Source organism: Balaenoptera musculus, chromosome 6 (assembly GCF_009873245.2).
Source record: "Balaenoptera musculus isolate JJ_BM4_2016_0621 chromosome 6, mBalMus1.pri.v3, whole genome shotgun sequence".
Taxonomy (NCBI): Eukaryota; Metazoa; Chordata; class Mammalia; order Artiodactyla; family Balaenopteridae; genus Balaenoptera; species Balaenoptera musculus.
Genome location: NC_045790.1, coordinates 81488721 through 81509191, shown reverse-complemented (window position 1 = coordinate 81509191; position 20471 = coordinate 81488721). Strand labels below are relative to the sequence as shown.

The following is a 20471-nucleotide window of genomic DNA, read 5'->3' as shown; positions in this document are numbered from 1 at the left end:
GCCCACTGCCACTCTGGTACACTCAGCTTCTCCTAGACCCCAGGCAGACCTGCTGTTTTCCTTTGCTGTGTGACCTTGGGCAAGTTTCTTAATCTCTCTGAGCCAGTTTCCCTGCTTGTAAAATTCATTTTTTTACTTCCTGAGCACCTTATTATGTGCCCGCCCCTGCCTTAGACACAGATACCAGAAAGATAAGTAGGCATAGACCCTGCCCTAGAACCCCAGTTTAGGAGGTCTTAATAATCATGACAGGATGACTTCACGGGTGTTTGGGAAGAGCAAGTGACATTCTGCCATGGAAGGGTTTATAAACTGTAAAGTACAGTGCACATGGAAAGAGTATTGGTTACTGGGGCTCCTGGGTCCATCGCTTTTACAATAGAACAAGGCCACTCTTGAGTCTGGAGGTCCCTTCAAGCCTGGTGCCTGTGCACCCACCCTGTTCTGTGGCATCCAAGCCCTAGTGTGCATGGAATGCATGGGGCTGGGCACACATATAAGGGGGGTGCAGAAGTGGAGAGGGCGGGACCTGGATGGCCAAATCCAGACTGTAAAGTAAGGGAGCCGGGAAGTTCTGGGAGCCATTTGTAGTTCTCTAAATGTGGTTTGACCTGATTTTTAAAAACTCTTATACAACTCATCAGGAGTTAGTGAAACTGCCTTTAGTCAGTGAGAAGAGAGCCAGATTTTTTTTAAAATCTTGCTAGAATGTCACAGGATGTGAAATATCACTTCTTAGCCCTCACAGCTATTTGTGAGCCTGGGTCTATCCCCCTGGGAACTCCTGTAGGACTGCAGTAGTATCTCGCTCTGCTCGTGTCCCAGAGCCCAGCATGAGACCTGCCCCAGAGTCAGCCCAGGGAAGCTGAGCGGAGGTGCAGACAGAACTATGGGGCTCAGAGGAGAGAGCTCACTTCTAGCTGCGGTGGGGGGGTCACAGAGGAAGGTACATGCAGGCTGAACCACGATGATGATAATACAGTGGAGCCCCTACTGCTGCCAGGCACAGAGGTGGGCTCTGTTATTATCCTTACTTTACAGATGAAGAAACTGAGGCTCAGAGAGGTTGAGCAAGCTTCCCAAAGTGACACAGCCAGGATTTGAACTCAGCTCTAACTCCAGAGCTCATGTTCTCAAGCACTGTGCCTTGCAGCCTAGGCAGAATTTGAACGTGCAGTTACCAGAAAAGGGAGCATCCTTGGAGGGCAGAGTGTGGACAGAGAGCCATGGCAGGGGAAGCTGGGGGCTGGTGACTCCTGTGGTTGAGTGTTGGGTGGGGGCACAGTGAGGGGCTGACGTTGGAAACAAGCAGACAGCCCTCTCCACCACGCAGGTGGGAACAGGAAGTTCCTGAGTGACATGGGGTCTCCTAGCAGGCATTCCTTCACGCAGGCTGGCAGACAAGAGCCCTGTGAGCTGGCTCTTTCTGCAGTTCTGCAGGCCCTCAGCACCTTGTGTGAGCCCATTCTTATGTGTCGTAGAAGCTGGCAGGACCCTTCTCCACGAAAAGAGAGGGCGCTCTGAGGGGTGGTATGTGGAATTGGTTTGCCCCAGCCCCCAGTGTGTGACCCCCACACCAGCCCCTTACTCTCTCTGGGTCTGTTTCATCACCTCTGCAGGGAAGAGTTGCCTTAGTAGAGTCACTTTCAAGTTCTTTGAGCATAACATTAAGAGCCAAAATCTGGGACAGAGCAGCTGAGTTTGAATCGTGACTCTAACTCACTGCCTTGGTGACCTTGGGCACATTACCCAGCCACCTGGTGCCTCAGTTTTTTCATCTGCAGAATGGGGACAACATAAGAATCTACTCCATAGGAGTTGTTGGGAGCATCAAAAGAACTGCACATAGCCCCTGGTCACTGGTCTCAGTATTTAATGTATTATGATCGTACTTGTCCCATCCTTGCTCTCTCCAGCCCCTGACTGACCCCATGACTCAGTGGAAGGGGAGGGTCTGGGGCTCAGAGGCTCTCTGGTCACCCGCAGAGCTCCTGCAAGGCCAGGGATGCCTCGGTTTGCCCCATCTGCTGAGCGCGTTTGCACTGTAGAAGTTGAGATCATTGCTGCCAGTGGCCGCCCAACCTCAGCCAAGCTCTTGCAACATTCCCCAGGGTTCTTGGGGTTCCTTGTGCCTCAGTCCTGCATGGGCAGAGCTCCAGGCAGGTGGCATATTTTGGCAGGTCCTCAGTGGTGTCACTGGTAAAGAGTTTCCTGTGACTGTGCTAGTTAGGACTGTAAAAATACAGTTTTTACAGTCCCCTTTTGTTCTTCCCAGGTGCTAATAAACTGTTTAAAATTTGGTTAAAATGCTGCTTCTCAAAAAAAAAAAAAGAAAAATGGAGTTGTTTTGGGAATTCTGTTCCCCTCTTTACTTTCAGGTCATTGAGGTTGGTCTGGGGAGAGGGCCTGGTCCCATGCATTAGAGTGTGTTGGGTGAATGTGTTTGGTATTTATTTCTGCAGGGTCCTATCTTCCTGGAACAGCGGGGCATGAGCTAAAAAGCACCTGCATCCCAGGCTCTGGGATGGGAGCATGAGCCCATCCATGTCTGCTATGGTGTAAGGGAAAGCTCATGGGCTGGAATTCCTTGCCTCTTGACTCACTGTATGACCTTGAGTGAGTCACTTCCCCTGGGCTGGGTTTGTGACATCCTGTGGATTATTGTGAGATAATAGTGGGATTACATGTGCCTCTCTTCTGCTAGAGATCAGTGATTCTCAGTCTTGACTGCATGGTACCATCACCTGGGGGAGCTTTTAGAAAACGCTGATCCCAGGCCCCACCTTAGACCATTTAAATGTTATTTAAATTTAAACGTTATTTGTGGGCCTGAGCTTAGGCATTGGTGCTTTGTGAAAACTCCCCAGAGGTTCTAATGTACAGTCTTTTGCGAACCAAAGGACTAGCCCAGAGGTGGGCACACTGCCGTCCTTGGGCAAAATCCAGCTGCTGCCTTTTCTTTTTAAATAAAGTTTTATTGGCACACAGCCATGCACATTCATTTAGTGGAAGTGAGAGAAGAGGGTGTACTTTCATAAGGTTGGACCAACGCCTGCCTCCCTTACCCTCAGTCCCATGCTTTGGGATACCATAAAAATCCCAGGAGGAGCATAGAGATTCCAGTGGCAGAGGATCTTAGTCTAGGTCCTTCTGCTGGCTCAGCCAGGTTCTGCCTGGAGATCCCTGTGACAGGGAGTTCACTGCCTCCTAAAATAATCCTGTTCTATTTTGAACAGCTGTGTCTGATCAAACAGTCTTCCTAAAATTGAGTTGAAATCCTTTCCATAACCTCCACCAACTGATCCTCATTCTGTCCTCTCTGACCCCACAGAACACCTCTGCATCCGGTTCCAGGGATTAACTGCCCGTCCTGCACTGTGCACACATGCCCCTGAATCTTATCTAGAACATACACACTTCTTGGTCTCTTTAATTATACTCATGAGACTTGAAGTTCAGGCTCTTTATCATCCTGGTGGCAGCTCTTAATTAAAGTGCAGGGCCCAGAGCTGGACATGATTCTCCAGTGACGCTAGGATTTTTGCAGATTGGAGGGAGACAGTCCCTCCCTGGTGGTGGAAGTCATAAGGTCACACCACTATCAATGCAGCCAGTGGGCAGGTTGGCTTTTCAGAAGCTGTTAGACCACGTGAGCACAGCATCACTTTAATAAAGGTCTCAGGCACCTGAGACCCCTGGGTTATTGCATATCTATGGCAAGTTATGGCATTATTTCTCCTTCCTGCCCACAGTTGGTCTTGTGGAGTGTCAGTGGGCTTCCCAAAGGGCTCTGTCCCTTCCTGGCTTGCCCCGGGGGTGAGAGGCACTCACCCAGCCCCCTCACCTGGCAGATGGGAAGTGTGGTCGTGAGAGAGCTGGCCTTGGGTTTATGACATCGCTGGGCCAGGAACGAGGTTAATATTTTTAATGACAAAGGGTGAGCCCCATTATTACCCCAGCTCATTAATCAATGGCAGAACCCGTTTTACCTGTTAGGTGCCCTGGTGTGGGGAGTTCATGAATGGGAATCCAATTTTCTCTTTAAAACCCAAGCCACCTCTCCCCTTCTTAAATCCAGGAAGCAGTTCTGGGGAGGGTGTCGATATTTTACAGCAAATTTTTTCTTGGGTGGAAAAGGCTGTGGGAAGCCTTTGAGGGCCCCCCCTGCCTTACTCACCAAGCCGACTCACCTGGCCAGGGGTGCAGGGAAAGTGGCAGCAGCTGTACAGTCCGCCCAAGCCAGTCCCTAAGCCCACGACGCTGGGCCACATAGCTTCAGTTAGGGGACCCAGAATGGATGGGGAGCTCCGGGCCATCTGTTTAAACCTGTTGCCCACAGATTGGAGGATGGGCATGACAGAATTGTGGGGAGAGGGGAAGTGTGGCTGGATCACTCAGGTGGACCAAGTCGGAGCCCTTTCCAATTGGCTGGTCAGCTGGGGCGATGGTTTAAATGTCCCCAGGGAGTACATTCTTCTGGGGTCTGTGGCCCCCTCCCCAGTTAGGTGGCCCCGTCACCTGTGTTATCCCCATCTAAGAAATGGGCATGATGGAGCACCCATAAAGATGAAAAGGTGCTCCCTTTTATCTTAGGAGAACACTGCTTTGAGTTATTCCTGGAAACCCCCTCCCCCGTCCAGGCACCATCATCACCACCTCTGGGCTGTGAGGGCCTGTAGGGATTTCAAGCTGGCCACCCTGACCCCGGGGCCACCTCCTCTACAAGGGAACATCTTCAGTTCCTCCGGTCCTCATTGCATATGTGGATACTTGTTTTTTTCCAACCTGCTTGGCTTACCCTAACAAGGTGAAAAATGAACCAGTTCTACCACAAAATCCCCTCCCACTTTACAATGAGAAAAATGAGACTTACTTTACAGTCAACTTTGAGAATAACAGTAACTTACTGCAGGTTGGGCACTGTCCAAGTATTAACTCTGGTTAATGAAGCAGCGGGCCAGGATTCAGGTTCACCTTCTGGCTCTCATTCCCCTCCTGTGCTGAGTGATGCTTCTGTGTGCAGAGGTTTGGGAATGTGGGGAGGGGGCCCCAGGGTCTCTCCACTGCCTCATGGCTGCTGTGAACACCTTCAGAACAACGCTGGTGCTCATTCCCTCTAAGGTAAGGATGTGCCTGCGCTACTTCTGGAGGCATGTTGGGGGGAGTAGGAGAAGGTGGGCTCCTGGGCAGAAAGCAGAAGGCAGTAGGGGATGGAGGGAGGTAATTGCTGGAAGCCGAGCCCACAGCATGGCAGCTGCAGGCGGAAGTGGCCGCTTCCCCAGGTGTGGCCCTGGCAGGTTGCAGGTGTTTTTCAGTCACAGGGCAGCCGAGGAAGAGGAAGGGAGACTTCCAGCACCCAGCTGACTGAGGGAGTGTCAGGGGTGGCCTTTGCCCGGGTTGGCACATCTGAGCCAAATTGGCAGAGCTTCTTCTTCTTCCTTTCAAACCTCCCTTCAGAGATTTCCTCCTGCTGTCAGGAACGAATCCAGGATTTTAGAAACTCATGGAGCAGGCCGTGGGGTGGCACAGAAGAGCCAAAGGTTGGGAGGGAGTCCGGCCAGAGTTGAAACCTGCACTACCTTGTGTGCTCTGAGGCCTTGGGGAAACTACGAAACCTCTTGGGCTTCGATTTTCTCATCTGAAAACAATGTAATTAGGAGGATGAAATAAGACAGTGTTAAAATCGCAGTCTTGCCTGACACGTAGTAGGCGTTCCCTCCATCGTCAGCATCACCTCTGAGCCTCTTGCCACTTCTAATCCTCTAGCACGCTTAGGCTCTGGGAGGGTCTGGTTTAAGGTTCTCAGGTCCTGGCCCCAGAGGACCCTAGTCTCCAGGCGTTAGTCCCTGGGAGTCAAGCAGGGCCTCACTTCCTGGCAGAGAAGTGTGTGAAAAGAGGAAGCTAATGATGGGTTGGGGATGTCTCCTGATGGTGTGTTGTCAGCGAGGGGCCAGGCCTCCACGATTGCTTGATTAACACAGCAGCAGTGGATCAAAGTTTGCTCTTTTGAAATTAATAAGTCTGGGACTCGTTCAAGATACCTTTGCCTCCCTTTAAGGACAGAACACTTCCGGTGGCAGGTGATTTATGACCTTGTTTGGAAGGAGATTTTACAACGTGCTCCAATAATTAGGGCCACTTCATGCTTGATTCATGAGGCTACTGTCAAGCGCTGTGCTGGCATTTCATGGAGACCAGTCCTCGGTGGTCTAGAATGTGCTCTTGGAGTGAGTGGCAGGAGAAGCCAGTCTCCTTAAGTAGTGGATGTACACCGGACCATTGAAACCCAAAGGGGGGCTTGATTTTTAAAATAATGTTGGAAGGACTGAAATGCCCGTGTGGTCCAGTGCTTCCCCCAAAAGCATAGTGATCTCCAGTGGAATTAGAAAAATGAAAACTTGGGGAGTTTTTTTATGACACTAAATTCATTCACTTTAAAGGACTTCGCTTTATTCTCAATTTCCTTTTAACTGTTTGTGGTTATTGTTCTTTCCTTTAGAAAATGTCGGTGAGGACACATGGTAGTTAGGTTTCTTGTAGTGTTCCTGTGTCTTTTCCCCTCCTCTTTTTTGTAAGTACAGTTGTCCCTGAAATCCAGAATTCTGGCCCTGAATGGGACCCACTTTACTCTTCCCATTTTACAGATGGGGAAACTGAGGTCCTGACAGGGAGTGTGACTTAGCTAATGGTGCCCAGCTGGAGAGAGGAAGGGATTAGAGTTTGGGCCTCAAGCTCCCCATGGAAACTTCTGGATGTGGAGGACCATCAGGATCAGCTACAAAATGTGTGGGGCCCACCTAGTGCAAAATAAGAATTCACAGGCCCCTTGTTCAAAAATTACTACTAATTTCAAGGTGGTGACAGCAGAGCATTAAGCCAAGTTCAGAGCCCTGTGTGACTTCACAGGCCACATGCCCATGTAGCTGGGCACCATAAATGTCACACTCCCTGAAGTACTGGCATTTAAAAATACGAACCTATAGTACTTAGCTCAAGAAATGAAATGCACTGGACTATGCCTTTGAAGCTCCCTGAAATCCCCACTTAGAGCATTTCCTCTGTTCTCCACAGCCCTTTGTGAGGAAGCCTGAGGTTAGAGAAAGAAGCCAGTGGGAGGAATTAGAGACATGAGGCCCCTTCTAAACCTGGAGGAAGGAGGCAGGACAGGTGGTGGTTATCAGGGCTTTTTCTGCCATCTCACCTGCTAGTGTTTGCTCTGGTGGCGCCATATCTCCAGGGAGGGGTGTTGTGCATCACTGAGGACCAGTGGGTCTGGGGTCACCTGTCACAGGAGCCTGGGCCAGGCAGATAACTGAGTTGATGCAAAAAGCCAAGGTTCACGGCCACGGCTGTCGGTCAGTGCCCTGGCTGGACTTTGCTCATTGGATTTTTTTGGTTTAGGGCAGACCACAGCCCTTCTCTCTTTGCCTATTGGCTGTGGCAGAGGGCATACATCTGACCTTACAGCATATCTGGAAAAAAACAAATCAAGGTCCGTGGCCTCCTGGAGCATGTGTGCCTTTGTGGACATGCATGTACCTGCATGTCTAGGTGCAGGTGCATGTGCTAGGCGAGTATGTATATATTTACTTATTTGATTTACTAAGCACTTAAATGATGCCTACTTTGTGCTATGTGCACAATTCTAAGCGTTTGACAAATATTTAAGACACTTAATTCTTAACAGCAAACTAGTAAGCTACATCTTAGTATTATTCCCAATTCTTAACAGCAAACTAATAAGCTACGTCTTAGTATTATTCCCACTTTATAAATAAGGATACTCAGGATGGAGAGTAAGTCATGTGGCTTGCCTAAGGTCATGCAGCCCATTGGTGGCCCAGCCAGGAAGTATGCAGGTGGCTTCAGTGAAAATGTGCCCTAAGCACGAGGGGCCCCTTATTGGCGTGGAGCAGGCTTCCCCCTGGAGAGAAATGGCCCAACAGACCCTCCGTTGATTCATTAGCTCGTTGACTCATCCAGCATTTACTTGGACCCCTTTATGCCAGGCTGGGACTGGGCATGGGGGTGTGGATGGGCAGAGCCAATCAGACCACCCTGTGTTGAAAGCTTCCGGCACTGTGGCATCACCCTGGGGTTCTCAGGGCAAAAGCTGCAAGTCTGAAATCACTCACATGTTTACAAATCTGGCACCTCTGGGTAGGATGTCCAGGAGCAGAGGGGGTGTGGAAAATGTGTCCATGAGCCTGGAAAGCTCAGTGGGCCTGAGTCCACCAGTGCACCCCCCAGGCTCTGGAGGGCTTGACCAGAGAGGAGCCTTGCGGAGCGGCGGGTGATGAGAGGGAGGGAGCGAGTGTGCACACCCACGTTGCCTTGCTTTACTGAATTTCCTTCCAGGCCTTTTTCTATGCACTTAAATGTACTTCCTTCTCTCTCCCTCTCTCTTTTTTTTTTTGGTGTTATATTTTAGAAAAATTGAATCCTCCTATTAGTTCTGTTTTGAAACCGGGTTTTTTGTCAATTGCTGAAGTGCCAAGAATAAGGTTTTTTTTAATCAATAAAGATTCTGTAACCTCTTTTGCTGGCTAAATAGGGGATATCTTCAGGCAGCTCACCCCATCCTGGAACGGGTCAGAATCCCGGCTGCTGGGTCAGAATTTTCTCCCTTCTGCACTTTTGGCTGTGGCCTGAGCCATACATGTCTGCACAAAGGAGAGTCGTTTTTAGACTATATCAGGAAAGGTATCACTATAGGCCGGTGGCTTCTCTGACTGTGGAGTCAGGAGCCAGCATGGGCTGCCAGCATCCTCGGCTGCAGGGTGGGTGATGTGTGGGTACCACAGTGCTCTGGTGCTCCATTAGCCAGTCACGGGGGGCTGCAGTCCATCTGCACGCAGGGTCACCATGGTGAGGGTCTGTGCCCCTCAAGGCCTTCCCAGGTGCTCACATGCTGCACCAGCTCACCCGCTGGACAGGAGCTTGGGCTCTCCCTGAAGCTGCGAGGCAACATTGCAGGCCTCTGTAGGGACTAGTGGCCCATCAGGGTCCCCATTTGGTTTTGTCCAGGTGCTTGTTCAGGGAGCTGCCCACTTGTTCTCTGGAACAGTGGCCTCAGCCCAGGAGAAAATGGCCCAGGGCTTCGTGTGGGGACGCTGCCTGCACTAGGGAGGGTGGCTTCCGGGGACGACCTGATTCCATGATTCTGTACAGTCCCCACTGCCTTTGCAAAGCTATTATCTGCTCAAAACGCTGGGAGGGAGATGGAACAGGGAGATCCTTCTTCCCTTGGCGCAGATGAGGAAACTGAAACTCAGAGGAGAGCAGCAACGTGGGCAGGCTAGGGGCCAAGTAGGACAGGAGCCTGGGACGATCTGATTGGCCCTCCTATTGCTTCAGCTGGAGTAAACTCACCGGGTGTGAGGTTCTTCCCAGACCCAGGCAGCGATGCTGTCAGCATCCACCAAGTCCTTCCTGCTCACCAGTCCAGCCTTCTCCAGCTGGCTTGTACCTACATCTATCCCCAAGCTTCGTGCAGGTTCTGGGATGGGGCACCCAGCCTTCCCACACTTGTGAGGCAGCCCAGAAGCCGGGGCCCAAGAGCAGCCTCCAATAGTCACTCCTGGGAGTTAGTTGGTATCTGGCTCCGCTGCCCCCTCGCCCTTGGTAAAATGATTCTGAGCAGTGGGTTGTGTGGACAGTTTCCCAGAGTTTCCCTTTTCAGTGGAGTTTTGGTTTGTCCACCTTGGTAGCTGGCTTGATTACCCAGCCAGCTTTCCTGCTACCTTCCCCTCCCTGGCCCATTTCCCCATCCCTTGTGTCAGCTCCCAAATAAACCACTTGCACCTGAATCTCGGCTTCAGGGTCTGCCTCTGGGGGAACCCAGACTAAGGTACCTGGCCTGTGGCATCTCAGAGGTGGGAACAGCATCCTTTTCAGGTTCTCCGGTGCCCTCGCCCATGCCAACAGCATGTTATCCCTTGGTCCATTGACTCAGTCTCCTCCTACCCCTGGAGGAAGATGTTTTCTCAGTGAAGGTGGGAGAGCTCAGGCTCAGAGAAGAGAAGAGATGTGCCCAGAGCTCCACACGTGGTGAGAAGCCAGGACTCACTGAAGCTCGGGTCCTTGAATCCAGTGTTGCCCTGTACGTCCCTGCCCACCCCTACTCCCGCCCAGCACACCTTGTGGGGGCCCTGCTGTGCCCAGAGGCTGGCTGCCACATGGAAGGAACCTGCTCCAGAGACTGCCTCCCAGCAAAGAGCTTGTTACCTGGCACATCATGAGCACGGGTAACTGTGATTGAACAAGCCACTGACGCCGTTACAGATGGGTATGACATTGTAAAGCTCTGTCCCCGGTAACTTTCCCATACATTAGGAGGGTGCCAAGGACATATAAGAAAAAGTGCTTTGGGGTTCAGGGACAGCTTCTTAGCCTAGAGGACTGCACGTGAGAAAGTGTTAATTGAGGCTTGGTTGCTGGAGGGTTCGAGAACATGGCATTATTTTCAAAAGTGAATCACCATTTATTGAGCACCCACTGTTAAGCTGAATATAATTGGAAACCCTCAAATACGGTGGCGGTAATTATGGCCGATGCTGCGTGTCCTCCATAAAAAGGCAGTGGCTCTGGGGGAGGGCAGCTGTTTAGTGCTGCTTGCGCTAAACACTTAAAGACACTCTGGCCTGGCCTGCCTTGAGGCTCTCATGTTGGAAATGTGCATGAATCATCCTAATGGGCCTCATCCGGAGACAATGACCCTTCACTTAGTATGGGTCCTGCACCACTGTTGCTGGTTATTGAAATGCCCTGTGCCAGCCTGAGCCCCATCTCCCCTTAATCCTGGCTCTGAGCATGGAACACAGGCTGGTGGGAGACGCCGCCTTGCTCGGCCGCTCCTGCTCTCTCCCGGCCCTGTGTGGAGCACGGAGGCCTGGTTTTCAGAGGTGCCATAACCCTCAGGAGAGGCCTTGGCGTCTGGGCTCTGCATTTTGCTTTACATACTTTTTCTGTGAGTCCACGGGAGAAGTTGTTCTTATTGGACAGAGCCTCCTGTTACTGTGAGAAAGCCCCACGGGCATTCCCGATCCTTTCTTGGGAAGGGAACAGTGGATGGGACAGAAAAATGACTCAAATTCAGCCATCTAAAACCCACTTTGGAAGCAGGCAGGCTATAAATATGTATGTAGGTCACCAAATGACTTAGATTTTCATGCGGCTGGGATTTGGTGGGAGTCTGGTTTTGTCACCCTGCTAATGAGCATTCTGTTACTGGACATCCGGGTGACCTCTGCAAGACCCTTCCCCTCCCCAGGCCTCAGTTTCCTTCTCAGTTAGAGGAGGGAATCCATCAGGCTGGATGATGGGTTGAGATGATGCTGATCGGAACTGACATTTCTTGGGGCTTGCCGTGTGCCAGGCCTGTTCTAAGTACATCACTCAGGTTGGCTTATTTAATCCTCACTCCGCTGTCATTTTATAGGCAAGGAGGTTGAGGCACCAGAGGTAACTGACTTTCAGAGCCATTCCATTTCCCTGCTCCTGATGATACAGCCTCCTACCGAGTGCCCTGCCAGGGGAAGAAGAAAATCCTGATCTCACCCTTCCTGTCCCGGGTCTGGTCTGAGAGCACTTTCTAGGCAGTGGCCCCAAACCTCAGGAGGGGCACCTGTCCCCCTTTGAGCAGGAAGCTTGGAAGAAAGGACTGTCTGGGAAGGTGGGTGCAGGTTGATGGGGTTTGCAGGAGGGCTGGGCAGTGCTGAGCCAGAGCTCAGGGGAGGAAGAGGGGAGGCCCAGTGGGTGACCCCAGGTGGACTGAGCCTGGCCTGGGGCTGCCTCCCACAGGGAGCTGTCTGCGGAGATGGGTGGAGGTCCTTGCAAGAGGAGCTAGGGTGTTTTTTCTCGGGGGGTAATTGTGGTGGATATGCCCTGAAATTTTTAAGAAAGACTTTAAGAGAGAAATTAGATAGCCATCCAGGTACTGCAGAAACCATGTGGACCTGAGAGTGAGGAAACATTTGGTCACCTGTTTCTGGCATTGACCTTCACTCCCCCCTCCCCAAGACCTCATGCTCCCCAGTAGATTCATGCTTTTCAGGCTGTGGAGAGTGGAGCATATTGGGGTTCCTTTGCACAAATTACACCCATAAAAGTTTGAAACCCACTGGACTAGACCGTCTCCCAGGGCCCTTTTAGCTCTTGACCTCACATGTAGTGACTCTGCAGACCCCAGGTGCTTCTGTCCTCAGGAGGGATGCACTGAATTCTCTTTCCATAGGTCCTGGCTGCAAGCAATTAAGAAATTCTAGGATAGAGCTATTTCTGAGTTCAAAAAAGAACCTCCCACTGCTTGAGAGCTGCTGAGAAGCCAGTCCTACCGCGTAACAGCAAGGTTCTGGGGTAAACAGAGGGCCAGGCCGGGCTCCGCTCCCACAGCCTCCCACCCGTGACCCGCAGCCTTCTCCACGGGGTGAAACTGAGGGAGGGTGGGGTGTGCGCGTGAGAGAGAGGGGGGGCCGAGAGAGCAGGGCCCGAAAGGCGCTGACAGAGGCTGTAATTTGGAATGCATTTTTCCTGACAAGTTGGAGCCTGCAGGTGTCTAGGCAGGCAGCTGTGGCCTTGGGAGGGGCAGGACTGGAAAGACCAGTGGAGACTACCACCTCCTGACACGTGGGCCAGCTAACTGGCTGGTCTGTAAAGAAGCATTTACCCTGAAGTACCCAGGGTCTGCACAAAGAAACAGATGGCGGCTGCTTGAATAGTGACGACTGTCCCAAATGACTGAAGCATGAAGTTGTGAGCTCCTGCCCCCGGAGCCTTGTGGGCAGAGCACTTGACCTCCATGCGTGAAAGTGGGGCCTAGAACTTTGAGGTGACTCTGCATGGCTGAGTCAGACCTTCAAGGAGAGAAAGGGAACCGGTCCTAGGTCGGTGTGGAAAAGCATCCTCCCCACCATCTGATTTCCAGGAGTTTCGGCTGAATGCAGGAAGGTAGCTAATTAATCTTCCCCAAGTTAATTTTCTTACCATGTCGGAAATGATTTATTGCTGTGCCTGTAAGGAGAGTTAGTCTATGATGGTCAAAGCCAGGGACAGGGAGAGGGAAGCAGGGACTGCTTGCTTGTATCTCTGCATGGGGCGGGGTGTCCCCATAGCCCTGCGTGTGTCACAGCCCGGTCTGTGGACCCCTCCGAGCCCTGGACGCAGGCGTTAGACTGGGAGCACACTGCTGGCTCAGCATGTGGAGGGTGGCCCTGAGGTTCTCTACCTCTTAGCCAGGTGCCCCAACTAGGTGCATCTTACCCAAAGCATAAAAGGGGAAAAGAGGATCATTCACAAACATTTTTCTTTTTGTGGTTGAGAAATGTGACAGCTGTTGTCATGCCTAATTGCAGCCAATTTTCTCTGTGTAATCACTGGGGCCTCAGCTGGGGTTTCTTCTCAGCTGAGAAGAAACCCCAGCTTGTTTTGTCTTCCCGACTAGATTTTCAGCTTCTCGTGGGCAGAGACCCCAGCTTGATCATGGGCTCCCAAAAGGTGCCACCATAGCCTATTCTTTATAAACTACTGTCACGTCCCCAAATCATGTCATTATTTGCTTTTCACAACATTCATGTGAAGTTGAGAAAGCAAACAGTTTTGCCCCGTTTCACAGATGAGTTGCTGAAGCTCAAAAAGATAAAGCAGGTTGCTCAGAGTTACCCAGTGAGGGTGTAGTAGAGCCAGCTCGGGTCCAGAACTCTCTGTCTCGGCTGTTTCTGCTTGGCTGTGTCCTTTCTGTGGTGCCACCCGCCTTTCTGTGTTTTTGCTCAGCCCCAGGCAACTGCTGCAGCCCAGCTGCGGCTGGTCAGCCTTGGGGCTTTGCAAATGCCACCCGCCTCGGTCACAGCGGAGTTTCTGCAAACAGCCACCCACCAAGGCGTTCCTTGAAGGCTGTGTTCTGCTGTGGGGCAGCCGAAGCTGCGCTAAGGAACAGAGCACAGACAGGTGGTATCCAGTTGCCTGACCTCAACCCAAAGCATACGCCCACCTTAGAGCCTCTGCTTGGACACCCAAATGGCTGGCGCTCCAGTGCCCAGGCAGTGTGTCCTTTTATTAGCTGTTAGATGTCCTTCCTGACTCACTGAGTTTGCTTCTGTATAGTTCTCAGTCTATACAGAACATCTGTCCACTGCCTCTTCTCCAGGCAGCCCTCGGTCGTTGGAAGCTCTCTTCAGACCCCCAGATCCCTGTTTTGTTAATGCCATCTCTTGGTCGGCATGGCAACAGAGCCTCCATCTTGGGGACGTCAGGCCTGCCAGGGCCTGTGTCACAGTGGGTCCCATAGGAAGACCAGGACTCCAGCCTGCCGGTCCCCTGATGGGGGCAGAAGCATGGAGCCATCTGGCTGCTGCTGCCATCTCATGCCCTGCACGCTGTTTGCTCACCTTCCAGGAGCCCTCCTGACTCCCAGAGTTGGGGAGAGGGCCGGGTTGCCCCTGTTCCAGAGGGCTGTGTGGCTCCTGGGTTTCAAGCTGGCAAGCCAACACTCAGTGCCCCAGGCTGTCCTCTCACGGTGCCCCCCTCCCCACGCACAGTCAAACGGCAGGCCAGTCACACACCAGCCTGGATTTTCAGCCAGGTGTGTTGAATTATGATAGGGTCAGCACCTATCACCTCCCTAAGACAGAGAGAGCACGTCTCCTCTTAGCTGTTCTCTGAAGTGGCTCGAATGCGAGGGGGCTTGGTCATTTAATCTGGGGCTCCTGACCTTTCTGAGATGTGCCCAACACTTTGCAGGCTTATATAAACATGATGGAGGGAGCAACAACTTCGTCAGTTATCAGATTCCCAAAGAGATCCATGACCCCCAAACCGTTAAGAAAGCTAACACATAGTCTTAACGGTGAATTGATGGGGAAATGGTCCAACTGGGACCATGTAGAACATTCCCAGGTTTGTTCACATGCAGTTTGCTTTGGAGTAGAGCGGGAAGAAGTCATGGGCTCGGAAAGGACCCAGGACCTCATGGGGTGCCGCCCCCTCACTTTCCAGGGAGACGAGAGCAGCACAGGGTGGGGGAGACTTGTCTTGCCTCAGCCGGCAAGTGGCTGAGCTGGGGCAGCCCGATGCTGCCAGTTCCCACAGACAGCAGAGCATAGGTGCCTGTATGGCTTGGAGGAGGTGCCTGTGGGGCAGTGGGGACAGTGCAGGCCACCCACTCCTGGAAGGTGGCGGCTACTCCGTCTCCTGGCCCCTTTTTTTTAGCAGGTGTGAGTGATTTTTATCAGGGATACCGGTACATTTCAGCAGTGGCTTCTCTCCGCGGTCCCAGCAGCCTTCCCTGGAGCCAGGTAATCTTCCTGGAGAGTTTGCTGCGAGCCAGCTAGTCTTGTTCTGAAAGGGTCTGTGCTTCCAAAGAGAGAGCCTTGCACATCCTCATGGCCAGGACAAGCTTTGGCCCGGGCTCCCCTCCTGGGCAGGTCAGGGTCTTGCCTCCCACACTGCTCAAGCGTGTTGCTCAATCCGAGCCAGCCCTCAGGATTGCACAGAGGAGGATGCCATTACCCCTGCGTCTCAGATTCTGGAGATGGACCAAGGCATGCTGGATCGTCTCTTACTCCAGTTGACCCCCAGGGAAGAAAGCAAGACAGAGCTGCATTTAACACTGACTTCTTGCTTCACTTTAATGAACAAGGCTGAGAAATATCTGGGAAAAGTGGAACTCCAGAGTAGTATCGGGAGGCTTAGCTTTAGATTGGTGGGCGAGGGGGCTGGCTCTAACTTAGCCTTTCCCAAACTTTAATCATAAGAATCACCTGGGTTGCTTATTAAATATACAAGTTATCCAAATATACTAGGAATCTGTTTTTTTTAACAAGTGTTCCAGGCCATTCCTATCTTCAGGCAAGTTTGGGAAGCAGTTTATCTACTGTACCGAAAATAACCTGTGAAGAGGAGTGCTTTGGAAGTTTAGTTTTGCTTATAGTATGTTAATAAGTTTTTCTTGTTTGAAAAATGTGTTAACATTACATACAAGTCTCCTTTTATTTTCCTTTCATCACCCAACTACCAGGCCCTCCCTCCTCCCAGAGGTGTCAGTTTGAAGTGTCTGTCTCCCCAGACGTTTTTGTTAAATTAAATAGAGATACAGGTTTTTGTTTAATTTTCATAAATAGGTATCATCTTTTTTTGGGGGGGGGGTGGTGCCATGCCGCTCGGCTTGTGGGGTCTTAGTTCCTTGACCAGGGGTTGAACCCCGGCCCCCAGCAGTGAAAGCGCTGAGTCCTAACCACTGTACGGCCAGGGGATTCCCAATCATCTTGTATTTACCATTCTACAGCCTGCTTTTTTCCACTCAAAGCTATGTCTTGGAGCACTGTGTATAGAGCTATAGAGCGACTACTTGCTTTTTTTTAACCTGCTACATAATATCCCATAGTGTGAAACTGGCACGGTTTATTTAGCAATCCCCCTGTTGATGGGCATAGCAGGTGCTTGCAGTTTCTCCTTATTACTTGCTCCAGTGAGCATCCTTGCCCATGTCTCCTTGTGCACATTTGGGAATAAATACTGAAATGTGAAATTGTTGGGTTAATCCATGTGCATTTTTGGATTTTAATGGATGCTGCCCAAAGTTATCCTTCACAGTGACTCTACCAATTTACCTTTCCACCCAGAGCCTATGGAGAGGAACCAGTTCTCAACGCAGGTTCCACTGTCTCACTAAAGCATATGGGCATGTGGCCAAGTGGAGACACCCACTTTCCACTTCCCTTTGGGGATAAATTGGAAGACTACCTCCAATCATGAAACTAAATCCCCAAGAAAAAACACCCAGGCCTCAGACTGCTGGAAGGGAGGGACCAGTTCCACCCAGCAGTGTATGCAAAGCAGAAAGGAGGCTTGTGGAGCTCCAGTCTGCAGCCAGCTCCCAGAGCCTTGTCAGTGAGGCGTTGGGTGTGCTGGAATTCTAGAATCCTCTGGACTGCAGTGGGCCATGTACAAAAATGGGAGGTTGGAACAGGTCTCTCAAGGACACACCCCCAGCTCCCAGTTTCACTGCTTTATGAGGCTATAAAAGTCCTTCAGGGGCACTGGCTAACCTGGGGTCTCCAATTTTGTTTGACACCAAGAAAAGGCCTGCCTGGGGTTTAGCCGTAACCCTGCTTCTTTTTGCAGAGATGGGCCAGTATGCCTATCCCAGGAGGCCAAGAAAGCAAAAGAAGGTGTGTTGTGTGAGTTAGGTAGCCACACTCTGATGGCCCATCTTTCTGCTACTCTGCTCCATGGTGGAATGGTGGGACCAGTGGCCTGGGTTCCCCTCTCAGCTCTGCACCTGCCCTGTGTAAGGCAAGCAAGCCATCTGAAGGGTTCAGTGCCATGTTGGGTCTTTGCCAATCCAAGATCAAAATCAAGGAAGGCTTCTCACGTGCCCAAGTGGCCTGACCTGTGGAGGAGTCCCGGCTGGCTCCCTTTTGCTTGAATTGTTTAATTAGATTTAAGAGACTTGTCCGCTAACTGGGGCATTTTAAAGCAAAGCAAAAGCAACCCCCCCAGGAATCCAAGCCCGCTCCTGGGCAAACTCGCTTCCTTTCTTTTAACTCAGAAAATCAACAGCCTTCACTCAAGCCCCCTGCCTGGCCATCCTGACTTACAGTGTCCCTGGGTCACACTACCCAGTGCTTGCACCTGAGGCCTGTGGCACGTCGCACGGCACTCTGGTTAAACTCCCCACTCAACTCTCCTAACACCTGGTTAAATTTTTACTCCAAAAACCGGGACATGATTTTGTGAAAGGTCAGACAGCTCAGTGAGTGTTTGCTGAGTTTCACGTTGCTCAAACCTCAAATTCCCTCCCCTCTACCAACCTCACTTTGAAGTTTGAAAGGAAATTGATTAAATATACATTTTAGGAACCTTCCGATTTGCTTCTTAAACTAACAGAATTCTAAACTTTTTTTTTTTAAACGGAAGGATTTTCAACTGTCAGCAGGTATAACTGGAACCATATGTCAGCGGAGACCAAGAGCTTTTCCTGGTTTTAGGATTTGTAAATTCTTATTGAAACGGAAGTAAGCAGGGCAGGCAGCCGGAGGGCCCCCCGTGACAGCCCACGCTCAGATCTCATTTTAATTAGAAAATACAGATAGCGCCTGCTGAACCGAAGGCCTCCTAGAGCTCCCATCCCAGGGCGAACAAAGATTTAGTTTACATCCTGCTAGCCTCTGTGTTTGCAAATCATAGAGCACTTCCGGGAGGAGCTGGAATGTTGATTTCTAGATTACGGAGAGACCGAAGCCCAGCACCCTCCCCAGCTAATCCCCTCAAGTGATTTTGATTTCTTGGGGAAATATTTGCTCCCTTCTTCATTGCAGAATAGACGGAGGGTGTTCATACTGAAAAGAGACAGTAAGGAAGGCCGGGATGAGAGAAATGAGATTAGATGTCATCTACAGCAGGTTCATCATTTTCTCCTTTGGACTTCAGGCCCCTTGAACTCTGAGACCCAAAACCCTACATGCACCGGATTGGCATCTGAGCTGTTCTGTATGACAGTGGTTCAGTTGTCTAATTTTCTCCCTAATGTGTTCTGCAAGTGGTAGAGTAGAAACATCCTATGAAAGACATGGCGGGCCCTAGCGCTCCCTCTCCCCCATCTCTCCCTGCCTGGTGTCATTTGAGCTCAGTGAGTCTCCAGAAAGCCCACGATTACAGTGTCAGCATCTGGAAGCTCCCCTGCTGGCACTGGAGCCTGACCCATGGCCACAGTGGAGCGGTGGCAGCGGGGCTGCACATGCTCAGACTGCGGGCGCTCCAGCCTTGGGTCTTCCACCGATAAGCCTGCTCTTGTTAGGGGAGCAGCGACTGCTATGTGCTATGCCTCCCGTCGGCCCTCCCGGCCACACGCCAGTGACAGGGCTGCGGGCATCACATTCCCGGCAGCTGGAGGTCACTCGCTCATGCTGCCAGGGTTGCTGCCACAAGCTGCCATTACCCGGCAGACAAAGGGGGATTTTCCCTTCCCCTGGGTTTACAGGCTGCTCAAATGCTTTACATTCCAGGAGCTGGGAGAGAGTGTAGGCTCCTGTGGTTTCTAATTAAACCCACAATTTAAATAACAATTCATGAAACCCCAAGGGTTGAGAGAAAAGCTAACCTACCCCCTCCCGAGAGAGGCAGCTGGGTGGCCCTGGCTGGGAGGCTGAGGACTTGCCCTTTGCCAGATGTGTGACCAAAGGGGCAGAAGTCACAGTGAGTTTGTGGTGCAGCAAGGGTGCAGTGAAAGGGAACGGGTTTGGCGGGTTCCTGTCCTTTCCCCTCTGGTGAGGGTGCCCCTCCTGAAGGTTAGGTAGTCAGAAATGGGAGGAAAAGTTGCTGTGTTTACTCTTAGCCTCCAACTGAGAATTTTTACCCTTCTCCAGGGAAAATGTGGAACTTTGAAGTGTTCAAAACTCAGATTCTCACACTCTCAGGGGACTCCCCTGCTGTCCCCACTGCCTAGCCCCAGGTGACTGCTCTGTTTGGTGTGGAACTTTGCTGTTTTCAGGAATACAGACAAGTGAGGAGTCCAGGAAGGGCTCTGGGAGGCAGAGGGTCCAGCCAAGGTGCCCGCTCTGGACCTCAGTTTCCCCATCTGTTATGGAAGGGTCTTCTGATGTGTTGCTTCCAAGGCCCTTGCTGGCCTTGGCAGTCTATCCATTCATCCCTGAGCTGCTTTGGTGTTTTCACTGGGCCTGTCTGGGGCCTCAGTCATCTTTGCAGAGCGTTGATCTCACCAAGTTGTTGCCTGGCTACCCAAGGGATGGTTGTGTTCCAGATTTTGGGGAAAATGGAACGCTGGACATAATTATCTCTAAGCAAGCTCTTCTACGCCTCAGCCAGCACCAGGAGCATGTCAGCATTTCTAGGCTCTCTGCGAGCTCATTTCCAACTTTCCTCCATTTCCATTCCATTAAATCGAGCAAGTCACATTCCCCAAAGACACCTTCCAAGTTCTTGCCTCTGTGCTTCTGTCCCGAGATGCCCTTCTGTTCTCACTTCACTGTGCCCGGAGCAGCCACCCTACCTATGCAGGCTCAGGCCCCTCCCTTACGATGGAGCACTGCAGCGTGGGTCCCTCGTCACCCCTGCAAGAATCAGAGTTCCCTGAGGGTGGGCACCAGCTCAGATTCCTGCCTCTACCTCCTACTCCTTGCTCATCTGGCACAGGCTCAGCTTATATTTGTTGGAGCAAAGCCTGGCTGTGAACAGAAGTGAAGTAGACAGCCACAGGTGGACTCACACGCTTGCCATCTTCCCTGCAGGTGACCATCGCTGATGACTACTCGGATCCCTTTGATGCCCAGAATGATCTCAAAAGCAAAGCGGGAAAGGGGGAGAGTGCTGGCTACATGGAGCCCTACGAGGCGCAGAGGATCATGACAGGTAAGCAGAGCCCTTGGCACAGAGACTTGCAACTCAGCAGGGAGGCAGACGGGCCCTGTGGTCACCCGCCAGCCTCTGGAGGCGAAGATGTGTACTTTCAAGGTGGT

General features: G+C 51.5%; 1 protein-coding gene across 4 annotated transcripts in view; it reads left to right on the top strand.

The window, feature by feature from the left end:
• The window catches only part of SHB (SH2 domain containing adaptor protein B), a 133861-nt gene that overhangs the window by 28075 nt on the left and 85315 nt on the right, over positions 1-20471 (top strand). For all 4 annotated transcript variants that reach the window (XM_036856237.1, XM_036856238.1, XM_036856240.1 and 1 more), the window contains exon 2: positions 20244-20364. In XM_036856237.1, coding sequence (XP_036712132.1) covers positions 20244-20364 — 121 coding nt within the window. The remainder of the gene's footprint in view (positions 1-20243; positions 20365-20471) is intronic.